This window comes from Channa argus, chromosome 5 (genome assembly GCF_033026475.1).
Source record: "Channa argus isolate prfri chromosome 5, Channa argus male v1.0, whole genome shotgun sequence".
NCBI lineage: Eukaryota > Metazoa > Chordata > Actinopteri > Anabantiformes > Channidae > Channa > Channa argus.
In genome coordinates this window covers 27,443,677-27,457,003 of record NC_090201.1, presented here as the reverse complement: position 1 = coordinate 27,457,003, position 13,327 = coordinate 27,443,677, and the positions used below count along the sequence as shown (strand labels likewise).

The following is a 13,327-nucleotide window of genomic DNA, read 5'->3' as shown; positions in this document are numbered from 1 at the left end:
TGACTTTTGAATTTAGAAAAGCATGTTGGGAAAGTATTAGAGAGGGATTTTCAAACTGCACACAAGCTCTGTTAGTCTGATGAGTCTCCTCTTAAATGATCCTGGTTTGTGAAGCAAATACAATGTCAAGCCAATTACATAAAAGTTAGTTTTTTCACACACTGCTCAGTGGTTTTTGTTTTTATAAGTTGCTCATGGTTCACTGTGAGTCAGCGAAAATGCACCATCAGTGGTCTGGGGTCATTTCAGGTTTCAAGTTACACTTTCTAAATAAGTGTGTTTTTGCACAGTAGTTTGGTTTATTACAGCGCTGCGAAATATCAAAGCATCTTCCTGCCCACACAACCCGAACATGATCAACATGTGGCAAAGTTTTTTGGACAGTCATCCCCTCCAACCCCATAAATGTCAGTACTTATTGGTTAAGTAATTGCAGGGCAGTGAGAGGCTCTAAAATACTCTGACCAATAGGAAGAGTCGCACAGACATTATTAGGTGCCTCCTCAGAACAAAGGTGTCACCATGGTGCCTGGTGAACTAGTTTCAGCCAACGCACAAACACACAACCCAAGTCTTCCCCTAACAGGCCCCAGCTTTCTCAGGCTAAATACAAATCTCTCAGCTGTGGGCAGAGTTGGTGGACTGCTGCTGAGCTGGAAACCCAGACAAACAAAGGTCTTTGCTGTAACTTTCATGTCGACCCTGTAAAAGTACATCTTGGTGCATCTTTGATTCGACCAGTCAGGAGGCTGCGAGGCAAGTGGAGCTCCGGGACGTTCTCATGCTGTTTTCTTGTTCATCAAAGATGTCTGATGTGTAGAAACAGAAAAGTTCTCCTTTTTTTTTTTCTCACCTTTTCTAAATGCCCTTCTCCTTCCTGACACTTTGTGTCAGTGATCAATGCTGGGAAGTGGCTGGGGAGTGTTTGGGGGGCGGCGCTGTAAGTGTCGAGGTAATGACACCTTTCTGTCCTGCTCAGCGTTGAATATTTCTGGTCTCCTTACCTCCATCTGTGTGTCCCTCATTCTCTGCGTTGACAGTGCTTCTTTATCTTTGCAGCAGCGACAGCTCAGCGGGCCTTTCATAGCGACACTCCCTCACAGTCTTCAGCTCTATTGTCACACAAAGAATAGAAAAGCTGAGTGAGTGTGAGGACGAATAGAGGAAAGAAGTAGCCTTGACGGTTTTGCAGATATGGGGAGAAGGTGTAGTGTACCTTAAGCCCCTGGAGAAAGGGGAGGACAGAAAAAGGCAGGAAATGCTTGGAAAAATGAAAGCTGTGCACGGAGAGAAGACAAAAAAAGGAAACCTAACAGACACCCTGAGACCAGGAAAGAGAGAGAGAGAAGCAGTGAAGGAATGAGCAGCAATATTGAAAAGACAGAAAAACCTATGACAGACTGAACAAAGGTGAAGGAGCAATAAGGGGAAATAGCAGAGATGTTGCCCGTGGCGATGCAGCTGAAGGTAGCCGACATGAAAGGAATCTTCCCTGGCAGCCATCTTGGTCTACTTCTGAGAGTGATTGGTAAAACGTTAATGTTCCCAATAGAGAAAAGGTATTATCGATAAAGGATGTAGTTTAAAGAGTAAAGTTTACCGAAGCTAGAAAGACGAAAAGTGGAGACTTGCAGAGGGGGAGGGGGGGGGGGGTAACGAAGAATCTGAGGTGAAGTGATTTCACTCTGCTTCCTCAAGTTGCCTCTTTTTGGATAAAAGCTTTAGCAGCAGGGAAACTGCACACTGGTGTTTGTGATTAAAAACAAAGTTTTGTCCAAAGGTGATGCACGGCAAGGGCAAGGTAGCAGCAACAAAGAGCCTTTTTAGTCGGTTGAAAGCTACCTGTGAGGTCTTGTGCTGTTGTTGCCGGGGAATTCCTGCAGTGATTTCACTTTCTCCAGCAGGCATCTGCTACAGGGCAAAATGGAGTCACAGTGGAGGTCTCTCTTTCTTTGCCTCTCTTCCTTTCTCGTTTCTTTTCTCTAACCAAAGTCCTCAAGGGAAATCATTTGTGTTGTGACACACAGGCTTGCACAGGGGGGGATCCTCAGCTCCATAAAAGGGCTGGTTGAATAACAAACCCCTGCGTTCAGTCCTCCACACCGACAATAGACACAAACACACACACACCTACACACACACACACACACACACTCAGTGTGACCCCTCTCACAATAGAAAGGCTTGCATTCATTAGCAGTTCCAAGAAAGCTTTGACTCATTCGGCATTGTTGGTTAATCCGAGGTCCCACTATATATCATCATCACTGTTCCCCTTCATCTATCCATCCTAGTCCCTCCATCACTTGTCTTTCACTCCGTCCATCCCGCTCTCTCTTTCTTTGGTTTAAAGTCACTGAAGCCACCAATGAGCTTGTGGCTGTTTGAGGAGAAAGGGTGTAAGTGAGAGCAAGAGAGAACCAGAATTGTTGTAAGAACTAATCAGATTACTGCACAGCATTGATAATATTATCCCCCTCCTGCCCCTCCACCCCTGATGGATTTCTATCCACAATGAGATTTGTGTGGCGCGTATCAGTTTAAGGGGCTGAACCTATCAAGGGGATTGACTTTTTATTCAGTGCAAGGTGGTTTTAGGTTGAGGTTGATGAGACGGAGTATCGAGTGGCTAGAAGCTGGATGGTTCTCCGGTTCTGAAAGCACTAACTATGCCTTCTATCTTTCTCCATCTTGTCTGTCTCCCTATAGATCTCCAAGGTGTTTGACACAATGGGACTCCAAATCCTCTAAGGGGTGAGCAGAAAAGGCCGAAGGGGAAGTGGAAGAATAAAGCCAAGGGAGGGGCAAAACAGGACAAAAGAGGAGGAGGAGGAGGAAAGATTCTTACCCGACAACAGGCAGAGGACAGGGCGGGAGATTTGAAAGGAGGGATTTGCTCTGTCTGTCGGGGTGCATGGTCCACCCTAAGGGCCCAGCCCCCACTTGGACATCCTCCTTTTATTTTATTTTCTACACCAGTGACAGGCCGACAAAGGTGAGAAATGCACGATAAACTAAGCCTGGGATGCCTGGTGGCAAGCAGGGGCCTCAATGTGAGACTACCCAGGACTAGAGTCTTGCTACTAGCCTTGCTGCTCACCGTACTGGGTTGGCTCCCTCCACCTGCACGTGCAGATGTGGAGATTGATGTGCTTGGCGAGATGGTTTTAATGGAAACGGGAGAAATTGAGAGCGTGGGCAGAAGAAGCAGCGAGCTGGAGGCCTCCATGCACTCCTCGCTCCTTCAGGAGTTCCAGGAAGCGACGGAAGGTATCCGGGCGATGGAGGCTGCTGCAGTACAGGCCAGAGAGGCAGCAGTGACGCAGCAGAACACGGCAGCACCGACTGCCTTCCCAGACTCCTCGGCGGTGGTGGGTCGGATCTTCCAGATGAAGGTGCCCAACAAGATGGAGGATGTTTACCTGGGGGATATTGTCAAGGTGAGTCCAACCATCACAAGTCTTAAGTCTTTTTTTTTTTAACTTGACTGTCTCGTTCTCCCCATAAAATTCATGTGTTTTTGTGACGCATCACTGTCTTATCCATCAATCTTCTACCTCTCATCTGGAGACTGGTTCCACTGCCGCCTCAATTTCACATCCAGAAAGCTTAGCTACTTATTTTGGGATGAGGCAGATGCCACATTATCTAGCTAGCTATCCATTTAGCAGTGACGTAGACTTGGTGTTGGTCTTATAATCCTGTTCCCAGCCCTTGATGTAGCCAGTTCTTGATTCCTAGACCAGCAAAGACTTAGTACAGCTCCTTACCCAATTTTCTTGCACGGCCCCACAGACTATTCTTCGCCCATCGAAACATCAACAGCTGATTTGGATAGTGCAGCATGATAACTCCTGTCAATAGCAATCACAGAAATCATGAGATCGTTTTGTACGTAACAAGGTTTCACTGCAGCATAACTGTGTATCAGTAACATGGAGCATTAAACTGAGGACATGACAAATATGTTGGAGTCCAAACACAAAAGCAGGATTGAAGGCCACCCTCACATATGACGCATTTAGAAACCGTCACACACAGAACAGCCTTCACACACAGACCAGGCTGCTTAGGGGCGGATGGGGTGTTGGAGTCAGGGTACAGTTTCCTCAGCCTGAATCAGTGGGTTGACTCTAGATGAACTCGGAGAACAAGCAGAAAAGAGCCATTTCCCCTAAAAAAAAGAAATGTCAGTAAATCGTGCCATTGCTCAAAATCTGCCCCGAGGCAACGCGTGTCTGCAGCCATTCAGAGCAATATGCCCTTTTTTAATTGCACTGCATTTTCCACGATGGCCAATTCTCTGTAATATATGAAGCCTCATACTCCAATTGGAGCCCCCACCCCCCCCACCCCCCTTTTTCTCCTTCCCTTCTCGTCTCTTTTTGCTTCTTCCTGGCCCTGGCTCAGCCTTAACCCACCTACCCACCTGCTTTTCTCTTCCCTGATTCCGAGCATCTTCCTCGCTCACTTCCAGTATCTGATTTTACATTTTGATTTTACATGAATTTAACTTTTCCATCCCTTCTGCTCCCCCCTTGTTCTCTTTGTCAATATAGAATTAATGTACTTTGCTTTTTCTACAAACTTTATTGGGTTGACCCTGTAATATTTTACACTTCCTTCATCTTCTTCACACCATCCCTGTCCCTCCACCGAGCCCCTCTCTGCTGTTCATCCACCCCCTCCCTATTTTTTGATCATGGGTTCACTTTTAAACCTTGTATCCTCTCTGCTTCCTTCTCTTCTTCTCTTTCCCTTTATCTCTGTACATCACATTCCAGCCGTTCATATCCTGTTTGCTGCCTCTCTTCCTCCCCTGCCTTCATCCTCTTTTTTCTTTCCTTTTTAAGTCCTATCTCTCTCTCCCTGCCCCCCCTCTCCCTTCCTGTCAAACCACATCAGATTGTATCAATCAAGCTTCTCTGCAATGAGTAGCCTGAAAATACACTCATACTTTACACAGCTCCAATAAAACCCAGCTCATTTACACACTTTCTAACAGAAAGACTCTTTCTGCATGAGGCAGGTCTGTCACAGAAATGTCAAATATGCATTTCACAGAAACGATGCAAAGTTCGTTTTGTCCTCCTTGCAGCAGTTCTTATTTGTTTTTTCTCAAAATGGCAGAAGTAATATTTGTCAGTGGGAGCTGTATTAAAAAATGTTCGCTGCTCTTAATGTTTTCATACAGTTGACAGATGACTGAACGCGGCCGTTTGAACTCTGGCTTATTGGCCTGCTGGTGCATGATGGGCGTTGGTTGGGAATGTAAAGGGATTTGATAATAAATGTGTGAAAAGTGAAAAGTGCCCAAAAAAAAATGAGTCCAAACACAATCGACTCTATTTTATTCTATTCTAAACACTGTGATCGCTCACAGATGAAGCAAATAACAATTATCTTGTAACATTGCTGCATTTTGAGGTCTTAAAAATACTAGATACTTGGTGAACTGTTTAGTCATCTGGTTTCTGTGAGCCTGTGGAGACTAAAGGTGGATGTGGAGCTTAGTTTTTAGAATGTAACCGTAGTGAATCTCCTCTGTGTTCTCTCTGCTTCTTTTACTCCTTTAGCCACTTTCTACACCTCCACCTTTTTCACACCTCCTCTCCTCTATTTTCTCCCCTTGTCGTGACCTCTCCTCTCTTCTTGGTCGCTTGTCTCATTTTCTTTTCAACCCTATACTTTCCTTCTAGTGTCTTCACCATCTTCTCCTCATCCTTATTTTTATTCGTGCTAGTCACCACTCTCTCCATAACAATTCCCACCTCTTCTGCAGTCTTTCCTCCCAGTTGTCCTGCAGGTGTTAGCTGCTATTTGAAACCTGATTATGTGTCACGCTTTATGTTGCGGGACCCTTTGGTTAGAGTGAATAGGATTGGACAGCATGAGCAAAGAAACCAAAAAGATGAGCAAAGGAGCAAAAGGAGAGACAGAGGACAGGGTAGAGGTTGTTCAGAGAAAAATGAAGAAGATGAGGCAGCGAGATGTAGGTTGGCATGAACAGAGAACAGGATCGTGACCTTAAAAGCTGCAGGAGCAGCTTTTGTGAAAATCGCCTTCTCTCTAAATAAAAGGTCATAGATTACATCTGGACATACAGAGTCCTGTTGAAGTCCACTGTCCTTGTGAAACACTCCACCTCCTTCCTCCTTTGCTCTTGGACTGTCAGCCCAATACACATGACTTCAAGAGAGTGTTTACTTCCCCTCCATTTCTAATTTCAACGCTGCTTCTCCTCCTGCTCTGTCCTCTATTACAAATTTCAACACTTTCCTCTTCGTACAGCTTTACTTCCCGTTCTCTTTAGATGTTAGTTCCCCCTCAGGTATTTCGAAGGTCGGTGCTCAAGGTTGTGGAGCGAAAGGCCAAATCAATTTTTGTGCTCGGCATTGCACTCATACTAATGGCCTTTTCTTCTTTTTTTTTTTTTTCCTTAAATGAAAATCTGCCAGAGTTTGAGAGGCCTCCCGCTCCATGACAGCCCGCTCGCCCATTCACCGTTTTCTGAGCAGTTAGGGCCCCATCAGTGAATTTATCCATTCATATGGCATAGAGCTGAGGATCGTCAACTGGGTGGGCAGGACATCAATCTCAGAAGAGGAGGAGCTTTCAAAGAGGCTGCAGTGTAATTTACCAACCCTGAGAACAGACAGGAACTTGTCCTGTTTACACTGATTGTTTGTCCTGTCACATTGTACGAGCTTTTAGCAGCCTCACTCCATTGCTGTTGACCCCATTATAAAAAGTGCGATGATCCATTGAGGTTGTTTCTTCTGTATCATTATGACATTGTGAATATGGAGTTTATAGACATGGCAGGATCTGCAGTGCAAAGGTGGGACCTTTGATGCTGCAGCTGGGACTGAAATACTCTGCAGTGGTTGTATCATCCACTGTTATTAATGGAAGTGGCTGCTAGAGCAGAGTTTCTGGCCAACAGATGAGTACTCTCCATAGCCTCATTACCACAATTACCAGTGTAATTAGCTGATTGGCTGATGGGGTGCCTAGCAGGCCAGCTCATCCCCTTCCCTTTCTTTCTTTTCCTCTCACATTTCATGAAATAACTGATGCTAACTGCTTTTGTACGTCAGCTCTCAGAACAAGACAATTCCGAGAGCAGGAATGTGCTTTAGTCTGTGTTTCCAAGTTTCGTTGGGAGCATGTGGGAATATTGTGATTGTGTGTTTGGATTTAGATTGGAGCGTCGAGAACCTGGATAATAAACTATTTGGTGAAACGTTGCTCTCACTTTGCTGTGGTGAGGAGGTGTCGTGTGTGTGTGTGTGTGTGTGTGTGTGTGTGTCAGTCAAAATACTGTGTGTAAATGCACAAAAGATTAAACCTAAGCACACAGATACACATTCTCACAAGTGTGTGTGTGTGTGTGTGTCAGATCACATTGACTGGCTGTTTGGATCAACACTCTTGATGAAAGGAGACAGTAGCTTGCTGTTGTAAAGGGCCATTTCCCTCGGGGGCGTTTTGGTGGGAAAACCAACTTTCTCCTCTCATCCCCATTGTGTCCTCTCTGCTCCTCTCAATTCATTATCCTCTCCTCCTCCTTTTCCTCCCTGTGTTTCTGTCGTTCACTCCTCCTCCTCCTCCCCCTCTGTCTTTCTGGCGTCTTGTTAAATTTCCAGTGTTGGCTGCCTGTGATTGAAGGAAGCCCCTCTTTCTTTTTCTCACTGTTATTCTTTCTCTTCCACATCAACAACTTTTATGTCGCTGTTCAGCTGCTGTGGATTAGTTTGCAACACAAGCTTTTTTCTTTTTTTCTTTCTTTCTTTCAAAGCAAGCAACTGTAATTTTTCTTCTCTATACTTTTCCAGACTTCTTCCACATTTTCTTATTTGAAGAGATTTTAAGCCACAGCTATCATTGTCATTTCTCTTTCCATTTACATCTGTTTCACTTGCCAAACCATTTTAAAGCCATCGACTTTTGAGACTGATTTGTCAGCAGGAAGGCAAATGACGGTGATCGCCATACATTTTTTTAAACTACGGTCATCTTCCTCTCTGCTGTCCTGCATTAAGTGTCTTTTTAGAGAGCGGCTCACCCTGTAAACCCCTGTAGCTCCCTAGCTGTTAGCTGGCAGGGCAGCAGTGGAAAACTGGTATTAAGGGAACAGGAGGGAGGAGGCAGCCCAAAGATAAAAACACACCAGAACTTATGAGTCACCCGAGCTGAGAGCTAGCATGCCGCAACCAGTTTACTGGCACCAGATTGGTGGTGGCCATGTTGCTATGTAATTAAACATACAGTAGACGAGGCTTTTGGATTCACATGTTCTAAATTATATGCTCCCACAAATTCATTCATAATTTGCTGTTTCTTAGTTTGAGCTGAGGGGTTGTGTGTCAGACTGGAACTGGACCACATTCCCTTCTGTCCGTGGTGCAACATAAGTTTGCTATTAATCACACTGGTGTCCTTTTGACCTTCAGTAGCAATAACTGCATCCAAACAGCCACAGTTTGACTCCCTAACATCCAAAGGAGAAGGAATAGGCTTCCAAAACCATGTTTTCTGTGTCTGTTCCAGACCGTAGAGAATGTCTCCTAATGTTATTATAGTGTGTCCTTCTGTAGCCTAGCAACAATAGGTTTAGGACTGGCTTGTGTCCTCCAGCATGCTTGGTTGTCACCCAAAGGGAAAGTGGAGTTGCAGCTCAGCAGGCTGCTTTCATTGGTTTTCCAGCCTTAGTGAGCCGAGCCATATTTGGTGCATGAGGGTTACAGTAGCAGATTATATTTAGGTGCTGGACACTGTGATTAAATATAGGCCTATTAAGGCAGTTCTGCACACAGCAATTGTTTGATCATCACTGGATGATCCCCCCCCCAAAAAAGGGGGGGCAGGTATGTTTTTATAGGAAGAAACTCGAAACAATGACCCCAAAGGAATGAAGGATAAAAAGACACAGATATTTAGAAGGAAACTCGGACTCAAAACAACCACACAGATCAGAGATGACCCCAAAAATGACGGCCAAAAAAAAAAAAGAGTTTGAAACAACTAGAAAGAATTTTGAATTGATTTTGAGAATCAACACTTGTGCATTGTGCATCTCCCAACGTCAAATAGTAACATTTCTAGGGAAAAGACTATATTGATATTTAGGACTTTTTAAAACCTGAATCAGTGTAAATTGACATTATCGTGTCAAAGATTCTTCCAAGAGTCGTCTGCTTCAGAATCAAAGTCCAGATGTTGTTCCTCTCATTGCAAACTACACTGTTTTTTTGTTTTTTTTTCTCGAGTGACCAGCGTCCGTGTCCTCCTCAGGCATCCTTAGCATTTCTATAGATCTCCGCTGTCTCCTATTATCCTTGAGCAATGTGTTTAAGGTTTAATGGTTTGTGTCAGCACCATAGCTCGTTAGCCAGATAAAGAAAGCTAATGTTTTATTCACACAGCATCCAAGAAAGATGGCGGATAATTGCTGACCTAGGGACAAGCAAGGGCCTGGTTGAGTTGTTAATCAGGAGGAGAAACGTTTCTTTGACGATGCTCTCAGCCTGTCAAGTCACCCTGATGAAGACCGTTGGAGGGAAAGTGGGTTTGTCAAACTTCTTACTGTAAAGAAGAGCATATCAAATTGTAGCGGAGTTCCGTTTTATTCGCAGGTCAGAAGAAATAATGGAAGCTTAACTTTGGATGACATGTGCTTAATTGTGAAATATTTCCTTTATGTGGCTGTGTCACAATGGATTTAACAGTTTTGTGATTTTTTTTCCCTGCAGCTTCTTTTTCAGTGTACTCTTCACTACACTGCATTTAATACTGTGGTTTCAGGTTTGCAACTTTTGCAAAGTGATTGTTGTTAGACGTTTGTCACAGAGCTGTAACAATCTGTTGATTACAAATGGGCAAGATGTGGGAAGACTGAGAGGGGTGTGAAAAGAGTAAGCAAACTGCTTTGTCAGCTATTTCTACATCCACAATCCTAGTTTTCTGCATCTCATGCATCTCGTATTTCACAGCTCGTTGTCGGCTGTAGTCTTCACGTGGTGTTCAAATGCCACTTGTAGGGCCGATGAAAGGCCAACATGAGGAGCCCAACAGGTCGTCTCCATTGTTGCTAGTTCTTTTGGTGTCAGCTTGGAGTGTCGTGGCCCTAAAGCTAATATCAAGGATGTCGTCTTGAAAAGTCGTTGGTTGTGATTTTACATCCCGGAGAGAAATGCAAAAGAGTTTTGACCAGTAAGGACCTTCACTGGTTTAACACACAAACCTGCTGTAACGATGTAAAGCCAATAAAAAGGCCAGTGGTTTCTTCTCAGTGGTCGAGTATCTAAATAGTTGTGAGAAAAGTAACAGACAGGATGGTCAATGCCCTGGTCGTCATCTTGGAGACGCAGTGGTCCAGCTCTGAATGCAGAAGCTTAAATGGAACTGGGTGAGACACCAAACAGGTGTTGCAACGACGTACGGCTTTAAGACCCTCAAAACCTTGTTGGTGCCCCAAACGAAGAAATCTGAGGGACTGAACAAGCCAGACACTAATCAGTTAATCAAGTCTGTGTATTTGTTGATAATGAAAATTGTTACTCTGCCTCACTCGGATCCAAACACAGTGAGAAATCTGCTTTTACAAACGATAGATGATTCACAAGGGAAACTGACAATCACAGATAACATTTCTCATTTTATTTATTTATTTTTTTGTTGGAAATTTTGCTTGTCTGCTTTCTAAATAAGTAGGACTAGACCCTGGTCTAGAGAATCCACTCATTTATTTGTCCACCTTTATCCAGTAAAAGATGCAGAGCTTGTAGAATCTTTATTTTAGGAGATGAAGCCGTATTTATGTGGGTAGTTCAACAACCACAGTGTGTGTGTAGGTGTGTGTGTCTGTGGATACTTGCAGTTCCAGCCTCTTTGTAAGCCTGAGATTCTCCTCAAGATTAAATATATAGTACAGCATTTTCTGCTGGTGAGGATGTTTAGTGTGTGTGTGTGTGTGTGTGTGTGTGTGTGTGTGATGGTAGTAATTCTGGTGAGGCTGCAGCGTTAGTCAGAGCTGAAGCTGAAAGTCTGTGGAAAACGAGCCACATGCTGAGACAGAGATAACACACACATGCACACACACATGCTCAGAGTGATTGTTCCAAGCAGGGGTTGTACAAATGTACGTGCGCGCGCACACACACACGCGCATATAGTGTATAAGGTTTGTTTCTGGCTGCTTGCACAGTCTTTAATAGCATTTTTGATCTCTATCTCATCTCATGTCTATCACTCTCTCTCCCTCCATTTCCTTCTCTGCCTCTTAAACACACACACACACACACGCGCACACACACACCCTGTCTCCCCAGGACTTACTTTACACTATGCTTTATTTTTCTTAGTCCTGGTGTCCACACAGCCCAGTAGGTAATGAGGTACTGTTGTGTTTCCTAAGCTTAGACTGCTCCTTGGACAACTGCTGCATAAGCAGCACAGGCTGTGAGTTTGTCTCCTCACTCGTCTTCTAGTCGTCCTTGTAACAACAAAACACACACCCTCCCACACGCACACACTCTTCTACAATCCTCGTCATCTTCTCGCATATGCACGGCCTCCTTTTTTTTCATCACGCGTTCACACTCTGTTCTTGCTCTTGCGTGGTCAGTGTGAGCAGCCCATTCGTTGTATCTGCCCACACACACACACACACACAGACACACACACACACACATCATCTTTCTGTCTCTCACCCACACAGCTGGAATCAAACTGCTCCTGTTGGCTCCTTGGTTTCAGTTCATTGTTGTAAACTGCAAAGCAAAAGAGTAAGAAAAATAAAGAGACAGAAAGAAAAAGTGGGAAGAGTTTTATGGGTTTGCTGCAGGGCTTGGTTACCAGGGAGTGTGTGTGTGTGTGTGTGTGTGTGTGTGTAACTTGTATTGCTTTTGTTGTAGGAACATAAATCTGTTTACACAGTCACATTGTTGGGACTCGACACCTTTTGGGAACAGACCCAGTCCCTTTAGAGTAAATCAAAAGTTTCTGAGTGAAGACTTGATTTAGGTTTGAGGTAAAAGTTGGACTTTGGTAAAGCTTGGTTATAGTTCGTCTCCAGGAAATGGAATCACTGCATAACTGACATATCACTATGAGTGTGTACATGTCTTTATTACATTGTTATTTGATAGCAGGGTAGTTACAGGCCTAGTCTTTGCATAATGTTGAGCGTCCTGTAGGAAGACAAACTGTTTGTGTGTGTGTGTGTGTTTGCACACGTTTTATGGCTAAGAGCTGCTTTATTGTTTAATGGCTGTATAATAGAGCTGTATTTGTGTGTGAATTAATGCACATCTGCACATTGGTGCATACATCTGTAAAGTTGTCTTTTGTGTTCCTGCAGCTCATAATTTCTTCCTTATGAACAGATTCCTGTGGATCTCTGACTCTGCACCGTTTTACAATAGGGCCTATTATTAGAAAGAGTATATTTTTCCTGGAACATATTTCATCTCTGGAAATCTGACTTTCCATTCAACTTTATTGCTATCAAATGAATGTCTAGTAGCCCATGTTCCACAGGGGGGCTTTTATTTTGGACTTGAACTAAAGCATGTGTAGAGTTTTGGATATGCACAATCAGTTTAATGTTTTGGGCCATTGAAATCATTATTATGTTCTGCTTTACAGTTTGGCTAATGTATAATAAACGTGTAGCAGATTTTCTTAATCAACGTCAATATCATCTGTACAGTTTTGATAGTACTCAACTTTAATTTCCTGTCATTGTCTTTAAAGGGTCAGTTCACCCAAAATTGCAAAACCACATTTTATTTCTTCTCTGTTTTTATTGTAAGGCCTTGACATCTCTCTCTTTTCTAACACATCACAATACTGTAAATGGAATGTTCTATGCGGCACACAGGACTGTAACTTAAATTCTGAAAATGCAGCAACAATGTGTCCTTCAGAAATAATCATCCTGGATGATCCACACACTTTGTGGTGAAGACTTTTTATTGGTTTTCAAATGCTTTCAACCAAACACATAAAAATACGATACAAAGATCTTCACAAACACCTCACTACAACAGATGTTTTGAGGCGAGTGATGTCATGTAAAGAGTTTATACACTGAGTGGAAAGACGCCATTTTGTTTGTAGAACTGAACCTTTTATTTGGAGCTTTGTCCCCTGTGGTGATTTCAAATCAAAGTTTTCATTTAGTTGTTTTCCGTTTCAAAGACAGATTCACAACAGCTGATGCTGTGAGTTAAAGTCAATCTGCATGAATCAAATCAAACCTTCAAGCGTCAATTTTTAAATCTGCAAAGTTTTTCCATTTAATAACAAGGTTGTTCTTTGG

At 43.5% G+C, this 13,327-nt stretch overlaps 1 protein-coding gene across 1 annotated transcript in view; it reads left to right on the top strand.

Moving 5' to 3' along the window:
* dag1 (dystroglycan 1) overlaps positions 1 to 13,327 on the top strand; it is a 45,020-nt gene that overhangs the window by 22,593 nt on the left and 9,100 nt on the right. The window contains exon 3 of the mRNA XM_067503705.1: positions 2,710 to 3,440. Within this exon, the coding sequence (XP_067359806.1) occupies positions 3,003 to 3,440 (438 nt within the window). The 5' untranslated portion in view covers positions 2,710 to 3,002. The remainder of the gene's footprint in view (positions 1 to 2,709; positions 3,441 to 13,327) is intronic.